The sequence below is a fragment of the Pseudochaenichthys georgianus genome, chromosome 8, assembly GCF_902827115.2.
Source record: "Pseudochaenichthys georgianus chromosome 8, fPseGeo1.2, whole genome shotgun sequence".
NCBI lineage: Eukaryota > Metazoa > Chordata > Actinopteri > Perciformes > Channichthyidae > Pseudochaenichthys > Pseudochaenichthys georgianus.
The window spans coordinates 20,281,250-20,301,126 of NC_047510.2; the positions used below are offsets into that span (position 1 = coordinate 20,281,250).

A 19,877-nucleotide genomic window follows, 5' to 3' on the forward strand; every position below is an offset into this window, starting at 1 on the left:
GAAATTGCCTCCAAGTGCAGCTACAGGGCACCAGCAAACAAGTGGTTTGCCAACAGCCATTGAGCCATCATCACACTAAATCAGAATTGTATCCATCTCATATTTATCTGCTCAGTAATGGTAAGTCTTATACAATGCACAACGCTGTGTGTTGCTTGCTTTTGTATCAACAGGGGACGTTTCCTCATGGTATTGACATCTTGACTGCAGCAGACTACTTTGCTGTTGGGAGTATCAGCAACTGCTATCTAAACATCACGTAAGAAAAACTGCTCTTTTACACAGTAGCAGATCTTTAGGCCTTGCCCTTTCCAGCCACATTGCTCTTAGCCACACAATACTCAAGTGAAGCTGCACTTGGCAAATGCTTGGAACGACAGGTAATGTCCCATCCTGAATTCTAGGTAGTCAAGTACCCAGAAGTATGCAGCTTGTAACTAATTCAACATGTGGTTCTTAAATAAAACTCTTAAAATCTGGTATTGATTTTTAATCTCTCCCAGAATATAGCCGTTATGTTGCTGCTATATATTTGTAGTTTATCGCTTGAGAAGGACATGCGTTCCAATTCAATTAATGAACGTTTTTAACCTTTTAGTAAACCCATCAGCCATGTAAGAGAATAAATGTGTGCGTCTCAACAAACACAGACATACGTTTTAGGAATGTGTCACCACCAGCTGAGCAAACATTCAAGATGCTAGCCTCAGGATATGACTGACTATAGAACTGAACAAAACAAGGACAACAGAATAAAGATGTATGGAAACAAGTAGAACTCGCTGAAATGGATCCCCCCACACACACTTGAGAGAAAGTCTGAAACTGGTATTCATTTGCTGTTCATCCAAGCAGCTAAAGCTTTGTTTTTTGTGCTCCAAGTGTCTTCATAGCCAGTTTCCCGGAGTACACAGAGGCCATGATAGATCATTTGATAGCCATGAAGATCAACCACTGGGATAGGTAAGAACAGGTCCCAGTCTTCATACATGACAAATAAGAGGGAGGGTATATGTATACTAACTTTTTAAACGCAAAACTATATTTTTGACTTGTTTAGTGTGATCCGAGAGCTCGCCACTAAAGCGCTCCACAACCTGACGCCTCAGGCCGCCGATTATATGGCAACAACAGGTAAACAATGTCACCTGACCTGTTTCACATGCAAGGGAGAAAGAAAATGGCTTATGTGAATGCCTTTAGGGAATATCCAAAAACCTATAATTGTTGATCATGAGTAGATTTATGCACTTTCTTCTTTGTTGGTTACAGTTTTGCCGAAGCTGTTGCCCATGGCAGTGGGGATTGACCTTCATGGTCGCCATGGAGCCATCCTGGCCTGTGCAGAGATTACACACGCTCTCTACAAACTGGGCCTTCAGACCAACAGGTAGACTTTCATACCCAGTCAATGAAACTTTGAATTGATTTGTTCTAAACCTTAACCTGAACAATGGTGATATGCTCAGAGGAAGAGCTTCTCTTTAGCAATTTGTGTGATGTGAAATTGAAAGAAGTAAAAGTAATAATACAGTTAAACCTTTCTGCAACTGCATGCACACACAAAAAGTTGCGTATCATTTAAATGTTGATTTTAGAAATGATCATGCAGTTACTATAGGAAACAAATGAAAAGGTGCATTCTTAGGTCATTTATAATTCTGTTTTCTAAATTGTCGTTTTGTCCGTGAATGAATCTCATATGCTTTCCTCCTGCGTTTGTCCTACAGGGCTGTGGTGGACATGATTTCTTCAGAATGTGTTGACGCTTTAAAAAACATCCACCAGAAGGTAAGTGAGCACAACATGTGTAGGGTCGATGAACTGTAATCCAAATGCTCTCTTTAGCTGATGTTGATTTTTTTATTTACTTTCAGCTGAATGACAGAAAGCAGTACAGGTAGGTGGAGAGGTAGTACGGTAATAAATCAAAATACTGTTGACTTTTTATCATTATTATGTGTTCTTTTTGTAGGGGTTTTGGTGGAGAGATAATGAGGCCAGCAGGTTAGTCTAAGAGCAGATCAGAAAGCAATGCAATTCATTATATTCACGAGTGGTTGTTATTCATGAGTTTATGGTAGAAGACATTCTGTAAAAGCAAATGCTATTTTCTCATTGAACAGCAGATGTGACCCGTTTGTCTTTTCCACAGTGTGCTTTCTTATTGAAAAGCTGTCCCTCTCCAAAATGCCTTTTAAGAACGACCCTGTGATCAGTAAGTTCATTCTTGATGTGGTGCTTTGAAACGTCTGTGTTTCCTTCAGCTTCTTAGCTTTACGTCTCTAATGTTGTGACGTTGTGTTTCAGCTGGCTGGCAGTGGCTGATTGACGACACCATAAAGACCCTCCATCCTGGTGTGAAGGATAGCACTGTGGTAAGATTTATAAAATGGGTGTCACATCATGGGTCACGGAGTCTGCCAAATTTCCTTTTCACCTGCAAATTAAACACTAGTTAAACAAATGCATAAACAAAGTGACTGACACCACTATTATATAACATGGTGCTTTTCATTCAGAAACACCTTTTGTAATTTACTAGTCATGATCTTCATCCTCTTTTGTCTGCAGGTTTCCTTGGTATCGGCCTTGTCCGCCCTGTGTGATGAGTTCTACCAGGCCGAGCCGGGCCTAGCGGACTTACAAATTCAGGGTGAGTTTAAATGCATATGTAGTTCAGCTAATTATTCTGTAGATCTGAATATGAAGGTAACCTCTGCATGGCGTTGTGTGTAGATGTCCTGGTGTCTCAGTACATCGAGGGGCTGAAGAGTCCGCAGATGCTCATTTGTTGCGGATCGGCCCTCGCCCTCGGCTGTCTGCCAAGATTTATGATCCATGGCAAAGTGAAGCAGGTGTGTGTGGAGGATGTGTACAATTTCTAGACAATTTACATCTCACTGCATCGGTGTTTAAAAACCAGAGTGTACCATGTGTCCGTTAGATCCTTGAAGGCCTGCTGCAGATGTGCACAGTCAGCCAGAATGAGGGGAAATGTACAGAGGCACGGATAGATGCAGTCAAAGCAATATCTCAGTGAGTATCTATATATGTTTTAAATGTTTAGATATTTTCTAGACATCCTACCCAAACCTGCTCAAACTGTGGGTGGGTGGATCGCACATCACTACTTTGCAGCCACAACAGGGATATATCCTGTATCCTTTATCTGCAACTGTGCTGACATACTGGGTGTAAATAGAATAAAGAGAATTGTTAAAGGAAAAGCATTGTAATGTTTGCTTTGAGCTTTAAAGCTTCACGCTATAAGGAACTACTTCCTTCTATTGTCTTTTTCTTATATATTCTTATTTGATTAAGTTGTTAAGCAACCGTTCATGCCTGATGTGTGAAGGCCTCCTCTGTTAGCTTATCTGGGGAGTTGTGTAGGCAGTAATGCTAAAATAAACATTCCTGACTTTACCTGCACGACCTGAAGGACGTGTCCGATCAGTGGTCTTCTTACAACTGTTGCATTTTCCCTCAAAATAAGTTCTTATTATCTCAGGTCATCAGTTACTATAGCTCCTCTTGTAGTCATTTTTAACATGTATTTCTTTTCCAACCTCCATCAGAGTGTGTCTGAAGGTGGGTGTTTGTGCCCACGGCTCCCCTGACTCTGCCCTGTGCTCGGAGAATGTTGCAGAGGTGTATGGCGTTCTGCTCCACTGCATGACTGACTACACGAGAGACAGCAGAGGGGACGTAGGTGCTTGGTAAGTTCACTTCACCGCACATAATAAACAAGCTCAAAAATACACCCGCAGCCTTTCAATTCGCCTCGAGGATTACAAATGCTCCCCCACCTGAGGCCTCTGGTGTCTTTCTGTCCCTTAACCTAGGGACACAAAGACATGACATGCGTGCCTGACTGCCTGTGTCACTAGTATCCCCAGGCCATGCTTACCGACTCGCCAGGAATGTCACCAAGCTTGTCACATGTCTTCACAATAGGCCAGGCGGCTTCCTGTACGCTGTCTACTCCAGTAATCTAGTTATTTTTCTTCTTTTTAACATGCGATTATTTCGACTCTTTGTTTTCAGTTTTATACCAGACTTTTTGTCTTTTTGTTGTTAAGCTCACACCAGGACACGTGTCTCTCCTCTGTGCACCTGTTTGTAGGGTGTGACTCTTGAATATGTGCATTACTATTTCACTTAAACAAATTGTGCCCTGCAGCCATGAAGCTCATTTGACCACTGCCAGATCCAGTGTTTTAGTTGTTTAGCTTTTACAGTTATTTGTATAGTTACATTTAAATAAGTTGTAAATACTTGTCTTTAGCTTCCTTTTCTAATGCTAAATTGTTTCTTAAAAATACGTATTTTTTACTCAATACTTAATTGTTTATGTTCGCACCACCCGATACCAAAGCAAATTCACACAAACAGTACAGCTATAGACTACAATCTAAAAATGACATCACTCTGTCCGTCCCCTCAGTACGCCATATCATACTCTGCCCCCTCGACCTGGAACACACTTCAGCAGGAACTGAAGCCAGTTTGATACCCATCACGGATTTTAAACTCATTTTTAAAAAGCTGGAGAAATCATCTGTGGGTGTTTGCACCTGCTATATCTCACTACTGTATATGGATTTTAATGACTACTTTTTTTACGATGTTGTATTTGAGTGTTGTTTCTGTGTTTAGTGTCCTGTCTGTCTGTAACTTTGTGTGGTAGTGTTACCACTGAACAGGTCTCTCAATGAGATTTTACACCTGTATAAATAAAGGCTAAATAATTTTTTTTACATATTTCCATATTCCTTGCATGTGTATTCGACCTGCTAATAAACTTGATTCTGATCCTGATTCATTTGATATGTTTGCTTCAAAGGATTCTTTTGAAGGAGCTTCAGGAGGTTGTTAATGACCCGGGTTAATGTTTGCAAGGTAAAACCAAGTCTTGACCCTCTGTGATGTTCCCAGGGTGAGAGAGGCAGCGATGACGAGTATCATGGAAGTGACCTTGCTGGTGGCCGTCAGCGCTCCAGAGATCCTCCTCCCAGACCTGTGAGTAGCAAACAGAAAACTCTGATTAACACTAAATCCTGCATCTTTCTTTTTTACTTTGCCATAGAGGAATTTCACACTGTGTTTCACAACAAAGTCAACAGTTGTAAACCCTAACCTATCCATTGGTCTGAGTAATCTTTAGTGTTGGATATCTCAAGGTGTGGCCGCAATACTTGCAGCCTAAGTCAATTCAGCTTGGATCAAGTTATTATAATAGAGGAACAGTGTCAAATGTAATCATTGCGTCACATTTTCTTTAACACTAGCTAGAATTAACACCCAATGTCGCCTTTTGGCTTATTCAAACTACTAGAGTGATTTACTTATGTACATTTGTTGACATATCTTAATATTTGACACCAGAACACTAGCTAACAATGTGCTAACTGTTCTCTGCAGGGTGAAGAGAATGATGTGCCTCCTGGCCCAGCAGGCGGCCGAGAAGATTGACCGCTACAGAGCCCACGCTGGAAACGTCTTCCTGTGCCTCCTCCACAGCAAAGAGCCTGCAGTGCCTCACATCCCCCACCAGGAGGAGCTGCTGCGCATCTTTCCTTTGTGAGTCCTCCCCACCTTGCATTAATAGCTCCAACAGCTGGAGTGAAGCAAATGTATATGCTGGACTGTTTGATGTGGCACCTTTGTCTGAACAACTTGTGATATTTTGTCTTTTTATATGTCTTTCAGTGAGACTACAACCAGTCTAAACTGGAGTGCTCCATCCCAGGCCTTCAAGTATATCACCCAGCTGCTGGGACTGCCCCAGTATCAGTACCACACCCTGCTGGGCCTCACCGTGTCAGTGGGAGGAATCACTCAGTCCACAGTAGGTCATCTCACAAATCAGATGTGCAGATAGGTGAAACATTTTAAAGAACATAAATCCAAAAGCAGACGCAAGTTACTGAATACTACAAGTATGAATCATATGCTATTGCTTCTGCGTTTATCAGATCTGATCCCAGTTGAACACCAAGCGTGATTTAGGACGCCACAGTCGTCACCAAAACACTAAATGAGGAAAAATGTGATCAATGGTTTTCCATCTTTCCAGCAGCTTTAAAATCTATGATGAGGAGCACTGAATGTATTCCGGCATGGTTGACCCACATCTTTATTAGGACAATCGATGTTTGTTACCTATTTGTATTCTAGAAAACGTCCCTCTCACTTCGTACATATATTCAAATGTCATGCTATAAACAAGAAGTTCACATAATGATGAACATTGAATAAAACACACAAGTGCATGGAATAAAGATAGAAAAATAACTTAATCTGTTAATTTCACAGCTCTTAAAAAGGATGTTGTTTCAACATTTACTGCTGGTTTGAAATTAAGAACTTCTAAAAATTCAATTAAATAGAGACACTTCACGGTGTACTTTGCTATTTAGACAGCTGGGATGTAAGTATGTACAGAATCGAAATGCATTAAGATAAGATAAGATAGTACTTTATCGATCCCAATTATGTAAATGTCATTGTAGGAATAACATATTTATCACACAATAGAGCCAGACTATTTGGGTGGTTGTAAATCCTGCTGTCAGTCATCAGTCTGCAAAGTCAGGTTGTTATTGAGGAGCAGTGTGGGCCAACAGGGGGAGCCATTAGTCCAGAGAAGTCTACTCAATCCTCGGTTGTGGTCGGATAGTCCAAAAATCAGCTCCTAACGTCTAACTCTATCGTCTATCCTTTTACCTCTGTGTGAAACGTCACGGGGTTAAGGGATAGTGGATAGGAGAGTTCAAAAGGATTTAGGAGAAGAGACTGCGGTACTTTAGAGAATCCGACTGCACTTTCACTATCCGACGTGTTTATGATGCGCCAGCGGACGTCATGAATGTGCGTCTGCTGCTGTGGGGAAAGTATGGAAACCACAGTTTTCTATACAGCGGACTACAACATGGATGTTTAATAAGAACGAGGGACTCATCTAGAGACTCTGCACCGTGCTCTGATGCTGCTGCTTTGCTTTATGAACGTGGACAACAGAGAAACATATTCTTCATGACCAAAGTTGGAATTGAAATAAAAAAGGAAAGTGAAACGTCACCCTCTCTCTCCGGTCCACATTAATACAAATGATCCCAATACGTATGATTGTATGAACTATGAAAAGATCTTAAAATCAATACAAATGTATTTATTATAAACGTTAGTCCTTAATATCTATCACTGTGTATATCACCATTCAAACATATTTTAAAAGTTGAACAAACCCCACACAGCGAAAAGACTGAAATGTTGACTTTATTTGATAATTTCAGTAAAAACTAACGTTCATATTTCTCTTTTTGATTATAATACTGATGAACGTTCCAAACAAAGCACTTTGGCAACTTACCACATACGTCTTAAAATGCTTAATAAGCACCGTAACTTTCATGATATCATTTCTCGGTCATAATCGGTTGCTTCCATGAACGGCCGACTGTTGTGTGACGGCAAATGCTGTGGCCGCAAGGCATTGTGGGGCAGCATTTTCTCCTCTCCTTTCGGTGAGAGAGGTCCAGTGGTTCCTAAGCTAAAGGAGGTTATAAAGGAAGTTTGAAACCTCCTTTCCTTTCATCTAGAGAATTTGAACGGCTCTTATCATGGCTGCCACTGAGGGACTTCCGGGTCATTTCACTCCGTTAGGAAGGTTCCTAAGCTAAATGGACTATTCGACGACCGCAACCCTCTTCTCTCTAATCCCTTATCTTCCTCCTCAATTATGTTACAATATCACAAATATCAGCTTTGTTACTCTGGCCTATCTCCACCCTTGCGATGCTTTGGCAACCCCCCTAGCTTGAGGCTATGATCAGACGTATCCAGAACAAATGTATCTGACGGGTCCCTCGTGGTCCTGGCATGCGAGAAGTTTCCAACAGTTGAATCTTTGCTAAATAACAGCTAAAAAGCGTGTCTGATATTTTCCACTCCTGACCTCTTACCTCATCCCCCAGGAGGCTCAACACTAACAACATCAGGGTTGGTCAAGTTCTCCCTGCATTGTTACCTAACCTTGTAAAACCAATCACTCACAAGATGATTGGGTTATTTTTAACATTAGGGGCTTTTGGATGTTTTAAAAGCAAATAAGTTTAAAGCCTAAAATAGCAGCAGTGAAGTTGAGCTCCTCTGCCAGTGGAGGCTGCTGCAGACAGTATTCCCCCTCCCCCGACCTGGCTCTCGTCTCGCTTTACCTCCTCCAGCCTCTCTCTGCCCCAGATACATCCTCGGAGACGGGAAGACTGATCTGTTTGTACAGGGTTGCATGCAGGAAACTGAGCCAATACTGCATCAATACGTGAGCCAAGATTACCATTCTCACACCACAGGCATATATTCACACAGGCCAGAGAGACGGAGCGTACACTGACTTTCCAGGAACTGCCTTCAAGGCCAGCCTCAGTGTAGAGAGATCATAAGGCCGTGCCAAAGTAAAACAGCAGAACCTGTCAGAGTCACAACACTAAGAAACATCATTCCATCACAGTGTTTATGTGTCTAACATGCACAACAAAATGATTTCCCCCTCTACATTCACATGGAAAATAGTGCGTGTGTTTCTATGGTTAAAGGTTATTTCAAGTATTGAGATTACATATTACCAGAGCAGCTTGATGTTATCATTTTTACAGTTATTCAGTCAGAGTACCAAGACTAAAGAACCTGTACCGACATGCTTTCATTTATTGATGTTCATATTTTAAATGCTTGAAATAAACATTAAACCGTTTAAACACACAACTTAAAACATAACATTTTCCTGTTAATGTATATGAGAAAGTTGTCTCCATGTTACTTTGTTTACCCATAGCACATTGTGTTGCTATGTTGCAGATGTGGAGATTCAGCACTTTCTTTTTCCTGTTGGCTGATTATATCATTTTCACAGTTTTGTTTTTCCAAGGCCCTTCAGGTTCACACCCACTCACTCACTCATAGGCATAATGAACTTGTGCTATCAGACTGGTTTTATGTTACTATCAGAATGTTATACTACAACTGACTGACTTAGTATTAAATAACATGGACACACTTCGTAATCATTGCAGCGTTATTGTTGAGGAAAATTCACAAATGTCCTTAAAAAGCATGGAATTAGATTACCAGACATACCTCCAGTCAGTGTTTCAGTCCTCTGTTTCAACATCCGGCTGCTCTAATTGAACCGCTGCTTCCCTCCAGGTGCATTTTTCCTCCCAGTCGTTGTTTGAATATCTGCGAGGGATCCAGGAGAACAATGCTGCCCTGACACAGTTTGGAGACACGCTGCTGAGCATCTTCAGAGACAATCTCCGCAATGACATGTAAACAAACAAGCATCCTTTTCTTCTTCACCTTGCTACAGGACTTCAGGCTACATTGAACATGTTTGCGGACCGTTAGCGTTGTGGCTGCTCCAGTCAGGGGAGAAATGGCACCACAAAGATCTCTTCATAACGTGTCTATACTGTATATGCACTTTTTTTATAGATCCTACGCTATACAGGAAATTACTTCATGGCTGCAAATCAGCCTATTGGAAATATAGTTTTCTATCATACAAGTAAAAAGAGCGTATTGTCCTATTTGTTATCAAACAGGCTTTTGACTTTGCGTTCTTGATCACCCTGTTGACGTTTATATTGCCAGTACCAGCTGGCAGCTGCAGTCTGTAGATGTCAACTTTTACACAAACCTGGTAATAAAGTTAAAGTTTTGCTGTGTCCAAAAACAATCCCAAAATGAAGGCTCAGGGTCTTGTTTTGTCGGCGATTTACACAAACTTACGCCGTGTACGCGCTCAGGCTAGTAAAGACGTCACATCAGCTCTGGTCGTCAGCCTTAACTTTTATACAATTGTTTTGTGTCTTTTAGGTTTATTATGTTTTACCTTTGGCCAGATGTATTGCAATATTTTAGGTTTTTTTTGTATTCTCGCAAGCCATCAGCGATATAGTTTAATATTCTCACAACAGTCTTTAGCCTTCAGTAACTGATATTTCCTTTCCTTTTTGCAGGGTGTCTATTCCTGCCCTTGGGATGCTCAATCAGATGCTTGCTAACAGCTGCTTTGAAATCTTCGCCACTCAAGAGAAGTGAGTAATGCAACAGCTTCCATTAGTACTGTTTGTTTGAATGTGATGTGAGGGCTGAACTGTTCCGTCTCTTTTCAACAGTCATCAGTTCTGTGTCGACATTTTGGATCTTTGCAAAGAATTCAAGAAGTCCAAAGTTATCGCCAAGTTGAGCGTTGCTATATCTGTGTAAGTCTTCATCTCAGTGACACATTATTTACTCGACTGAGGAAGAAGTCACCCCCCCCCCCCCCCCGTGTTGACAAAGCTGTTTTGTGTTTCCCAGCTTCTGTGGTTTGATCCAGTTCCAAGGGGAGGTGAGGAAGAGAGTTCTGGTCCAGCTGCTGATGTTACTCTGCCACCCCTTCCCCGTGGTAAGTTCACTAGACAGCCTTTTTTTTCTTTTTTTTTTGTCAATTTATTGAACATGTCAAAAACATACAACAATAATATATATATATATTTCTTTTTTTCTTCTCACTCAAATGAATAATTATAACAAAGTACAACAAAAACAATAATAAAAAACAACAATAATTCTCAAATAGTCTGTCATGTTCAACAGGGGCAAGAAGAAGCTGGTCCTACCCCCTCTAGCATATATTTTTCTTATAAATAAAATATTAGGTCATCGTCATCATGTTTGTCTTGTTAATTTGTTTGCTTTTTGTTTTTTTACCTTAAAGCTGGAGTAGGTTCTTTTTAGCATCATTGAGCAAAATATATCTAAAAGTATCTTTCTAAATAAACCCCCATCCTCAGTGATCACCGGGCTCTTTAGTGAGCACCATCATCAGATTTTAATTTGGCAACTGGTTCCTTTAGCTTTAATTTGTGTATAGTACTAATTAGCAAATGTACGAATGCTAATGTTGTGGAGATGGTGAACATGGTAACCGTATAACTGCTTTACATGAGACTGTTAGCATTATCATTTTTGGGCATTTACAAAACTGTACAAAACCACCAGCATGGCTTACCGTGCCTCATTTAGTGTTATTCCGTATTAACTCGCGCTATCTTGAGTAAACAGGTGTGTTAACTCTGACACATTTGAAAAATGCAGCAGTGTGAGTACCTTCATGGTGCATTCATGACGCTTAAAAAGGTGAGTGTAGAACGCTGGACACTTCTTAACTTCAATGGTCGCCAAGTCACTTCAAAGGCTTCATCCCGTTGCAAGTTTTACTTTACTGAAGAAAAAACTGTTAACAGTACATTTTGCACCAGATGTGTTGGATTTGAGAGATGGTGTACCACATGGAAGTGTGCTAACGGAGTTATCCAAACTGAGATAAAGCACTAGTCTGGTTTGTTTACTCTCTGTCACGTGTAGATCAGAAAGACGACGGCCGGCCAGATGTACGAGATGCTGCTGACCTACGAAGATGTCATAGATCCAGAAGTGTTGGATGATGTCACGACTCTGCTCAGCGATGCTAACTGGTGAGTGGTCACATTGGATGATTAATAAATATCCTTGTGTTGTTAAATGCACTTGGTATGTATAGGACACATTGATGTGCTTGATGTTTATTCCAGGGAGAGCGACCTTGAAACAGTACGAGCCCACAGGAATCAGCTCTGTGATTGGCTGAAAGTCTCCCGGCCAAGGAAGATTACCAAGGTAACTATGATTTCTGTATGCAGATACAAACAATTACAATGTTGTGTTGTTCACCTTGTTGGACTGAGTTCACAATACAAAGGGGCTTTATTGGCATGACCACATTTTAAGCATAGTACCCAAAGCATTCCGCACAAGGCGTTATAATAGAACAAAAACAAAAAAAGGAACACTAAACATAAATGTCAACAATACGTGTGGCCCAACAGCCAAACACAACTCTAACTCTACCCCCTCTCTTCCATCACCAGAACCCTGTCCCCAGCTGAGCGTCATGTAGGAGGACACCGTGCTGTAAGAACTAATAAGGGCTCTGCTCTTCTGAATCTGCCCTGTAATAGTTGGTCAGTCCATCTGCCAGAACACAATGCATGTAATAAATCACAGTCTTTAGCTGTACATGACAATAAATGGAAGAAAAACATCAGATATTTCCCTTTTTGTGTTATCGCTATTGCAGTTACAGAATGGGCCTGTTCAAAGCCAGCCGACTGCTCATGATTCAGCTTTCTCAAAAACCATTCATCCAAACAACTTCAAACTGCGCCTCCCTGGGTCCCACACACCACCTGCTGTGCCAGTTCTGGTTCATTTTGTATTATTAATATACAAGACTTAATAAGGGAACGGAGAGAAAAGACTAACATACTGTGCTGTCATGTTTCATGTCAAAACAACCAAAGCAGATTAAAATGTTTTAATCTAGTTCTGAAGGCTAAACCCGTAGGAGTTACCAGCACCACTTAAGCGATCAGAAACCAAAAATAAAGTCACTAAATGTTGGTTGTTATTTCAAAAACCTTCACAAACTCACTTCCCCTTCCTCACAGGGAGGAGAGGCGAAGTGCTCCGAGGCCTTCACGTTTGTAGCTCTACAACATGCTTTAAATTCTATCATGTTACGGTATGCCCTCAAGGGTTTTGAGATGTCAAAAGGCCGACGGTCTTCAGATTTTCCTCTCACCGGCGCGGCGTTTACATAATGCTCATTTGGCTCAACTGGCTTGTGCTTTTTAATTAACGAGGACGATGGGATTCATCATTAGAAGTAAACGATGACAATTATGCATTTTGAGACCCTCTCATGAATCTGGGTAGACTTTTCTCAAAAATCTATTTAAGAAGAAAAGTGCGTGAAAATAAACATTTGTGCTTCGATCTGTTTCTCTCTCTCTCTCTCTCTGGTGTTTTTACAACTTCCAAACCAAAAGCTTTCATTGTGGTTTTCTTTGCGTAACAACTTCATCACATTCCCCATTGAGGTCACAGTCTAGTGAGGCTTAAATGTAAATGGTATCAATAGAGTTGTTTACTTGTAACCTGTACCTGGAACCACACAGAAGGTGAAAGTCACACTGTGGTTTGCGTAGACTCCGGGGAAATGCTTTGCCATTTAGCCGTTTTGGCACAAACCGTGGAATGTCACTGGGGCCCGGCTTCCCCTCGGGGCCCATGCAGACCTACTTTTTCTGCATCAGTGGAGGTGCCAGGGACTGGAGGAGTCCCAGGCTGATAGGGGAGCCTCCCTGGATGCCTGTGGAACAGAGCCTGTTGTGTCACTATCGGGCCAGGCCTTCTCATTACGGGCTGATAGTGGCCACATTGTCTCAGCCAGCTTCCCTGCCTCACTGACACGGACACAAACGTTGCATTATTTAAGAATTGGGTGGGAATTGGGAATCTGGTTGTTTATTGTACATTGCAGAAAACTCCCCATGCTCATAATCACAATATTGAATTACATTTTTCTGTAATATGATCAATTTAACTAGGTTTCATGGACATGGGTATTTCGGCTCATAAAATTAGGTTGAAGAAAAGTTGTTATTTTTATCCCATATGTTTGGCTTTGTGTATTGCAGCAGCTATTCTAATTGTGTGTGTGCTACCCAATAATATGTAACATCTGACGATTATTGCCTGTAACTGGATAATCAGGAAAACTTCAACTTTGATTCCAAACACTGTTGGAATGGGTCATCCCTAACTTGTGGTTGATTAGTATCAGAATGAGAACTGCAGATCATGACTTCCAAGTGAGCATCACAGTTCCTGATTCTGTTAGCATAATTGCTCAATCATTTTAAGATTGAATTTAATTGTTTTTACAGTTCTTTGTACACATTTTTTTTTGCTTAAATCCAATAGAAATGAACATTGAACACGCTTCTACGAGACATCATTTTGGTATAAAGAAAATGGTGTGCAGGAGTTACCAATTTACAACGGTCAAGTGTGGCCAAGAATAATGGACTATGACCTGTTGCTAGGTGTCATATCGCTAAATTGCCGCTGAGTTTGTGCCCCTGACAAGTAGCTTAGCTAGCCTCTTACCATTCTCATTAACAAGGCCACATTCACTCTTACCCTCCATGGGTGTTGTTGAATTTGTCTGGCTAGTCCAATATTGCTGCAGCCCATAATTCGACTTTAATTAATTCCCAGCCAGATTGAAATTCCTGTAGATTCTAATGAAAGAAATGGTGTGTTTCTCTCAGGGTGGATTGATGGTAAAGCGAGCAGCTTTGCTACAGTGCTCGGGGTGGAGAGGAATGCTAATAATTCTTAAAGGCTTACAGTTCGACGGCAGTAGCCATGGCGATTCTTCACATACAATGGTGGTCTTTTAGAGGAGTGGGGAGGGGAGGGCGCTGCTCCCGTATTGACTCAGTATAGTGTGATATTAGGAAAGACCTCGGTGCACTTTCCACTGTTCTGGTGATTATGAGATTAAGTGGTACCCATAGCAATTTGCCCAAGGTAACGATGATGGAGTGAAGAGGGCTCGAGATCTGTCCATATAGAACAAGGCCAGGCAACGGTCTACAGCATTTCTTAGATTCATTTCATTTTATGTCTACAAATCCAATCTGACCTCTGAAAAAAGAAAAGTGAGAGTGTTGTTAGTCATTCTGTAGCCATCATCTCTCTCATATGAAATTGATATGATTTTTGACCTTTCTGAGCTCATGGTTTTTATTATGGTCCAATCTTTTTTTTTTGATGGCTCGGAGGACAATGTGAGTGCTTGTGCAGTTGTACCGTAAAGGGTTGTTATTGCTCAGAGTAAAACAGTGTGTTTCTAATTTCTCCTCATGATCCACTGATGGTTATCAACATCATAGAAGCATATATAATTAAAAGCTCTTCCGCTTTCACAATCAATGACTCGACTGTGGTGGACACGGAGGCAAATGTGACACTAATTGCCCTCCAGATAACCTGTTAATCATTCCGTTTTCTACATCTTATGTCCTGAGGCATGTCGTTCTATATCACAACATTACATTCATCAGTATGTCAGCACACTAAATCTGATAATGTTGCAAGATTGCACACTTTGTTATTCAAGAGCTTATGCAGAGACACTGAAATGCAGAAATGTGGAACCTTTGCTTATGAAAACTGGCTTTAAACAATCATATCGTAGTTGTTCCTTATAACAGTTTAGAGGTACTTCTGACACCTATGGTTAAACTGAATGTCTCAGTTCAGCTTCACTATGAGATGGAGCTGCTGAGAGTTTATTATTGCCAGGTGTAACTCCTGCTGGGACTTCCTGTGTATGGCCTTAACACCTGGTGTAGGAGCAACAACCCTCCTCCCGCCTGTTAGTCAGCTTCATTAGTGTTGCTCGGGCCCTAATTGCCCTAATTTATAGAGTGGGGGTACTCTGGAGCACCTGTTACAACTAGCTTTGAGTTCAGGACTCCTATAAATGAAGTTTAAACGTATTATTATAAACTGCCTCTAAGGTAGACATGCAACTTTGAGGGTTTTAGTTTTTATTTACTTATATTAAAGGTCACCTATTATACAAAATCCACTTTTTCATGTCTTTTATACATAAACATGTGTCCCCTCCCCTCTGAGTAAAGAGATTCTGAAAGTTTCAGGAAAAAAGATTCTCTCACTTTTTGTCCTGATCCATTCATATAAAACCTGTCTGAAAATGAGCTGATCAGATTTTGGCCACTTTATGATGTCATAACGTTTTTTTGGTTTGTGTAACCATTAGCCAATCACCAACCAAGGTACCCCCCCCCCCCCACCTTATCACCTGAATCTCCTCCTAGAGCACCATTGTGTTCTTTTTAACCAAATATCTGTCAGAGGGGCGTTGGGAGGGGCTCCTTATTTTCATCTAAAGTAAAAGACAGTCAGCGCTGTTGGAACAGGGCTGAAACAGAGGGGATTGTGGGTAATACTACAATGCATGATCTGTTTGGTATTTCGATCCAAACACTTCAGAGACATGTTTTGTATATATCTGAGACCTATTATATATTGATGAAAAACAGTACTATAGGGGACCATTAAGTTTATGATTTGATAAGACCGAGAAGAATATCAGCATATACTCTCTGCTGAATGCTAAGGACATTGTGGATATGGAACCATAAAGATACACTTTAGGAAATTGCAGAAACAAAGTTTTTAGTAGAAATGACTGAAGATGATAATTATATGACTGATAGAAATAGCAGAGCTATGATAATTACATGATTGATAGAAATAGCAGAAATGCTATAATTATGAATATGACAGCTGATGCGGTCTCCCTCCAGGAAACCACAGTATTTATACGTTTCCAAAAAGCCATAATCAGCAGCACACCAGGCATGCGCGCTCTGCCTCGGAAATTACCACGTTGTTTAGAATTATAGTAATTTTGAAATGGAGGCAGCTGGATAAGTTTGGCATTGTTGGTTAATTGCAAAGCCTGCGTCCTTTTATAGACCACAGGTTAATGGGGAGTGCGTTGTTATATCAACAACACACACATATTCTTATAAACAATTTGGCTAAGTGAATATCCTGTTCTGCTGCTGACCCACGTTACTTTGTTGCTCAATCCCTATTGGACAGAATACCAGAAGTCTGTCAAAAGTGATCGGGCTAGCCTAACATCACATCATCTTAAATGTGTTGTTGTTTCAGTTTTTTCAGACAATAGGCACTTTGTATGTCCTCTAACCACCTTATCGAAGCAGTCTGGTAGTCTGTGCGGGAGAGAATGTGGTTATGACCTGATAAACTGTTATCTGGGCTGTGTTTTCTGAGGGTATGCTGGCCTTGTCTGAGAGCAGGCCGCCTCCAATTAGCCTTCCTTCCTTTCTGCTCCTGTCCTGTAGGAGACTGACAGCCATTATCAGCTTCAGCACTTCCCAGATTCCACTCATTTCAACAATATTCGTTATAAGCTTATATACAATGTCTGAGTAGTGATGTACAGATGCTCCTGTGTTGTTGTTGCGTGGGGGGGGGGGCAGGAGAGGAGGTTGTCGGCCAGCTGGTCTGTTGGGGTTACAATGATATCAAGAGGCCTGCTGAGAGAGCCTGGTGGGCTTCTGGGAAACGTCTTCCCTTGTCTGTTTGATTAAAGAAACTGAGGACTGCTTACTTAGCATCACTCTGGGTTGTCATGGTATTTCGGTCAGATAAGGTTTGTTGTTATATTTTGATAAGACTAAATGTAGCCTTGATGCGGTGCTGTTTTTTTTCTTGTTTGCCTCCTTCATATGTGTCTCAGTGCTTTTTTCTATAGCCAAATTATCTTTTCTTTTCTCTTCCTGTCATCACTCTGGCCTTGGTTGAACTTCAGAGAGTCTGAAGACTTAGTTTCTGGCCCTGTGTGCAGAGACTGTGCTTCTGCTGTTGTTCTATACTTGGAGAGTGACTTCATGGATGTCAGGGGCCTGGCTCTCCTCTCGTTTGGACCGCGGCCAGAATGAGCTCATCCATGACAGCAAACCCAGCTGTTTTTTTCTCGAACCCTGCACCCGGCTCTGGACCCAGGAGCCGGCTGGTGTGAGGATGAGGGGCTGGTGTGAGTGTGAAAGCGTTCCCAGAAGCCCCAGCAGCGACTGACCACTGGCAGCCTGCCGCCCCCTCGGCGCCTGCTCAGCAGCACGGCCTCAGGCCTCCGCTGTTCCCTATGGAGAGGCCCAGTTTGTTCTGGACACACGCCAGCACTGAGCGGCAGGGGGCATAGCCAGGTCAGCTCTCAGGGGTGGTCTTGTAGTCAGTGTGTGTGAATGTATGTGCATGGGCGATGTGTTTGGAGCCAAAATGATGAGCTTGTGTTTTTGTTTTTGTGTGATTCTATTATTTTTGCTTTAGTGTTAAGCCTTCGGGCTGTAAGATCTCTCTGTCTTTGTCGATCCTTCGCAGTGTCCTGGGAATGGAGAGGAGGGCAGAACATGAAAGGGCATGGTTCCAACTCATCTAACTTTTCTAAGGAGGTTTACGCTGACGTGCTACTGGTCCTGAGGGAAATAAGAGTTAGTCAAATAAATACTTTACCCACAAAATGACAGTTTTTATATCTATTACTTACCGTGTTGCCTTGAGTTCCTGAAGACAACCTTGTTTTTCTGAAAAACTCAGAAAAGTCTTTGAGATGAATTAAAGTATGAGCCTTGGTCAACAACTGCAAAACTATAGTGAAATATGCATTAAATAAACTCTTGTGTTGTATAATCCAAATCTCACTTAGCCCAGTGGTATGTAATAAAACCTTACTATGGAAAAAACCTATGTCTTGCTTGGACTCGCACAGAAGCGTGAGAGTGTTGCAATGTTTTGTCTTTTTAGTCATAATGCATGTGTTTGAGAAGTAGTAAGCATACGATCAACGAGGCCTGGATTATACCGCACAAGTTGTGTAAGAGTTTGTAAACAGTTGTTTGCATATGGTTTTGCTGTTGTTAAATGTGGCCCCAGATGAATTAAATTCAACAAGACTTGATGTTTATTCGTTCACGGAGAAAAAAAAGTTTTCTTTAAGAATTAAAGGTAACAAGTGAGTTACCAGGTGAGTAATTTAAACCGAAACGGTAACATTTTTGCTGAAGCGTTCCTTAAATGACAAAGAGATGACTGCATGACCATTCTGAGTGGAGCGGTGCCGCGCTATCAGTAATATCAGCCTGACTTAGAGCTCTCTGGAGCATATAAGGTATCCACAGCCAGATAGGTAGCCCCCGGGGGGGAGAGATATCTCCACTGGGCTAAGAAGATTCGGTTAGCGAGATTATTCCGTCACTCAGAGCTAACACAGTCAATCTGGTCTCAATCTGCGGCATAGATCACGTGTGGGGGCAGCCAAAGGTCAGGACCTCGGAAGGAAGCATATCTCTTTGCTCTTCCTCCTTCTCCTCCTCCTGATCTTGTGCTCTACTGTGGCCACCTCCTCCAACCCTGCAAGCCACTCCTGCCTGAACTCACCATTTGGAATCCATTATCCAACCCCACTCTGAGTTTTCAGATAATGAAAAGGAGACGTTCCCCCTCAGATTAACGGCTGTTCCCTGGGTTCAGCCTGTTGGAGGGCTGACACAGCGGAGAGGTGGGTGGGAGCTCTGGAGACTCTAGGGCTGGGAGTAAAGGGCCTGGGGTGGGGGGGGGGGTAGGTAGATGTTGGTGAGCCATGTGCTTCAATTGGACAAGACATATTAAGTTGCTAGGATTACAGATGCAGGGAGGGTCTTTAAGAGGCTGTTGAAGAGGCTTCCTTCTGGGGTACAGTTTGGAGAAGCCCAGAGCTGTGGTTTAAAAAAAAAAAAAAAGCTATCAAAAACATCTGTCACGTAGTGTAAGTCCTATTCTGGGTCCATGGGGTCAACTCTGGACCCAATTGGATCCGCTTGCAGAGTTTGGCTGCTTGACATGTAGGTCAGAAACTCTGGATTGCAGCTTATTGCTACAATATCATAAAACTATCCCAACAGAGGTGCCCTTGGTCAGATTGAGTTAATCATACGTCTCTAAAATTGTGTTTGACAGCGAACACTTTTTGTTTTAGGTTCTGGCTAAACTGGGTATTTGCATTCCATTTCCCTTTTCCCAGTCGATACAAATTTCAGCCATTATTCCAACCCCACGTTATATGATCATACAAATCTACAGCTCTGATGGCAGCCATAAGTAACATAAAACCCCTGTCGAAACTAAATAATGTATTATGAAGTATACGTGGAAAACTTGTACTGGAGAGAAATGTGTCAGAGGCAAGAAAAGAGAAGAGAGAAATGTGTTGTCATGATGATTATTTTTAATTAGTGAGAAAAACAGAAGAGTCATATCAGATAGCATCAGTTCAAGTTTCAGGTGATTCATTTCCCACTCACACATCCTCCATATCTGTGTGCACATCTGCAGGACTCAAC

General features: G+C 41.6%; 1 protein-coding gene across 1 annotated transcript in view; it reads left to right on the top strand.

Annotated features, from left to right (window-relative positions):
• Positions 1-12,133, top strand: part of tbcd (tubulin folding cofactor D) — a 30,977-nt gene extending 18,844 nt beyond the window's left edge. Inside the window, exons 17-39 of the mRNA XM_034089108.2 lie at positions 174-259; positions 883-963; positions 1,061-1,134; positions 1,273-1,390; positions 1,731-1,791; positions 1,878-1,900; positions 1,976-2,007; positions 2,156-2,218; positions 2,311-2,378; positions 2,575-2,656; positions 2,740-2,858; positions 2,948-3,039; positions 3,579-3,719; positions 4,939-5,022; positions 5,425-5,583; positions 5,713-5,851; positions 9,208-9,329; positions 10,023-10,100; positions 10,182-10,268; positions 10,366-10,453; positions 11,416-11,525; positions 11,622-11,706; positions 11,958-12,133. Coding sequence (XP_033944999.1) covers positions 174-259; positions 883-963; positions 1,061-1,134; positions 1,273-1,390; positions 1,731-1,791; positions 1,878-1,900; positions 1,976-2,007; positions 2,156-2,218; positions 2,311-2,378; positions 2,575-2,656; positions 2,740-2,858; positions 2,948-3,039; positions 3,579-3,719; positions 4,939-5,022; positions 5,425-5,583; positions 5,713-5,851; positions 9,208-9,329; positions 10,023-10,100; positions 10,182-10,268; positions 10,366-10,453; positions 11,416-11,525; positions 11,622-11,706; positions 11,958-11,975 — 2,010 coding nt within the window. The 3' untranslated portion in view covers positions 11,976-12,133. The remainder of the gene's footprint in view (positions 1-173; positions 260-882; positions 964-1,060; positions 1,135-1,272; positions 1,391-1,730; positions 1,792-1,877; positions 1,901-1,975; positions 2,008-2,155; positions 2,219-2,310; positions 2,379-2,574; positions 2,657-2,739; positions 2,859-2,947; positions 3,040-3,578; positions 3,720-4,938; positions 5,023-5,424; positions 5,584-5,712; positions 5,852-9,207; positions 9,330-10,022; positions 10,101-10,181; positions 10,269-10,365; positions 10,454-11,415; positions 11,526-11,621; positions 11,707-11,957) is intronic.
• The last annotated feature ends 7,744 nt before the right edge of the window (positions 12,134-19,877 follow it).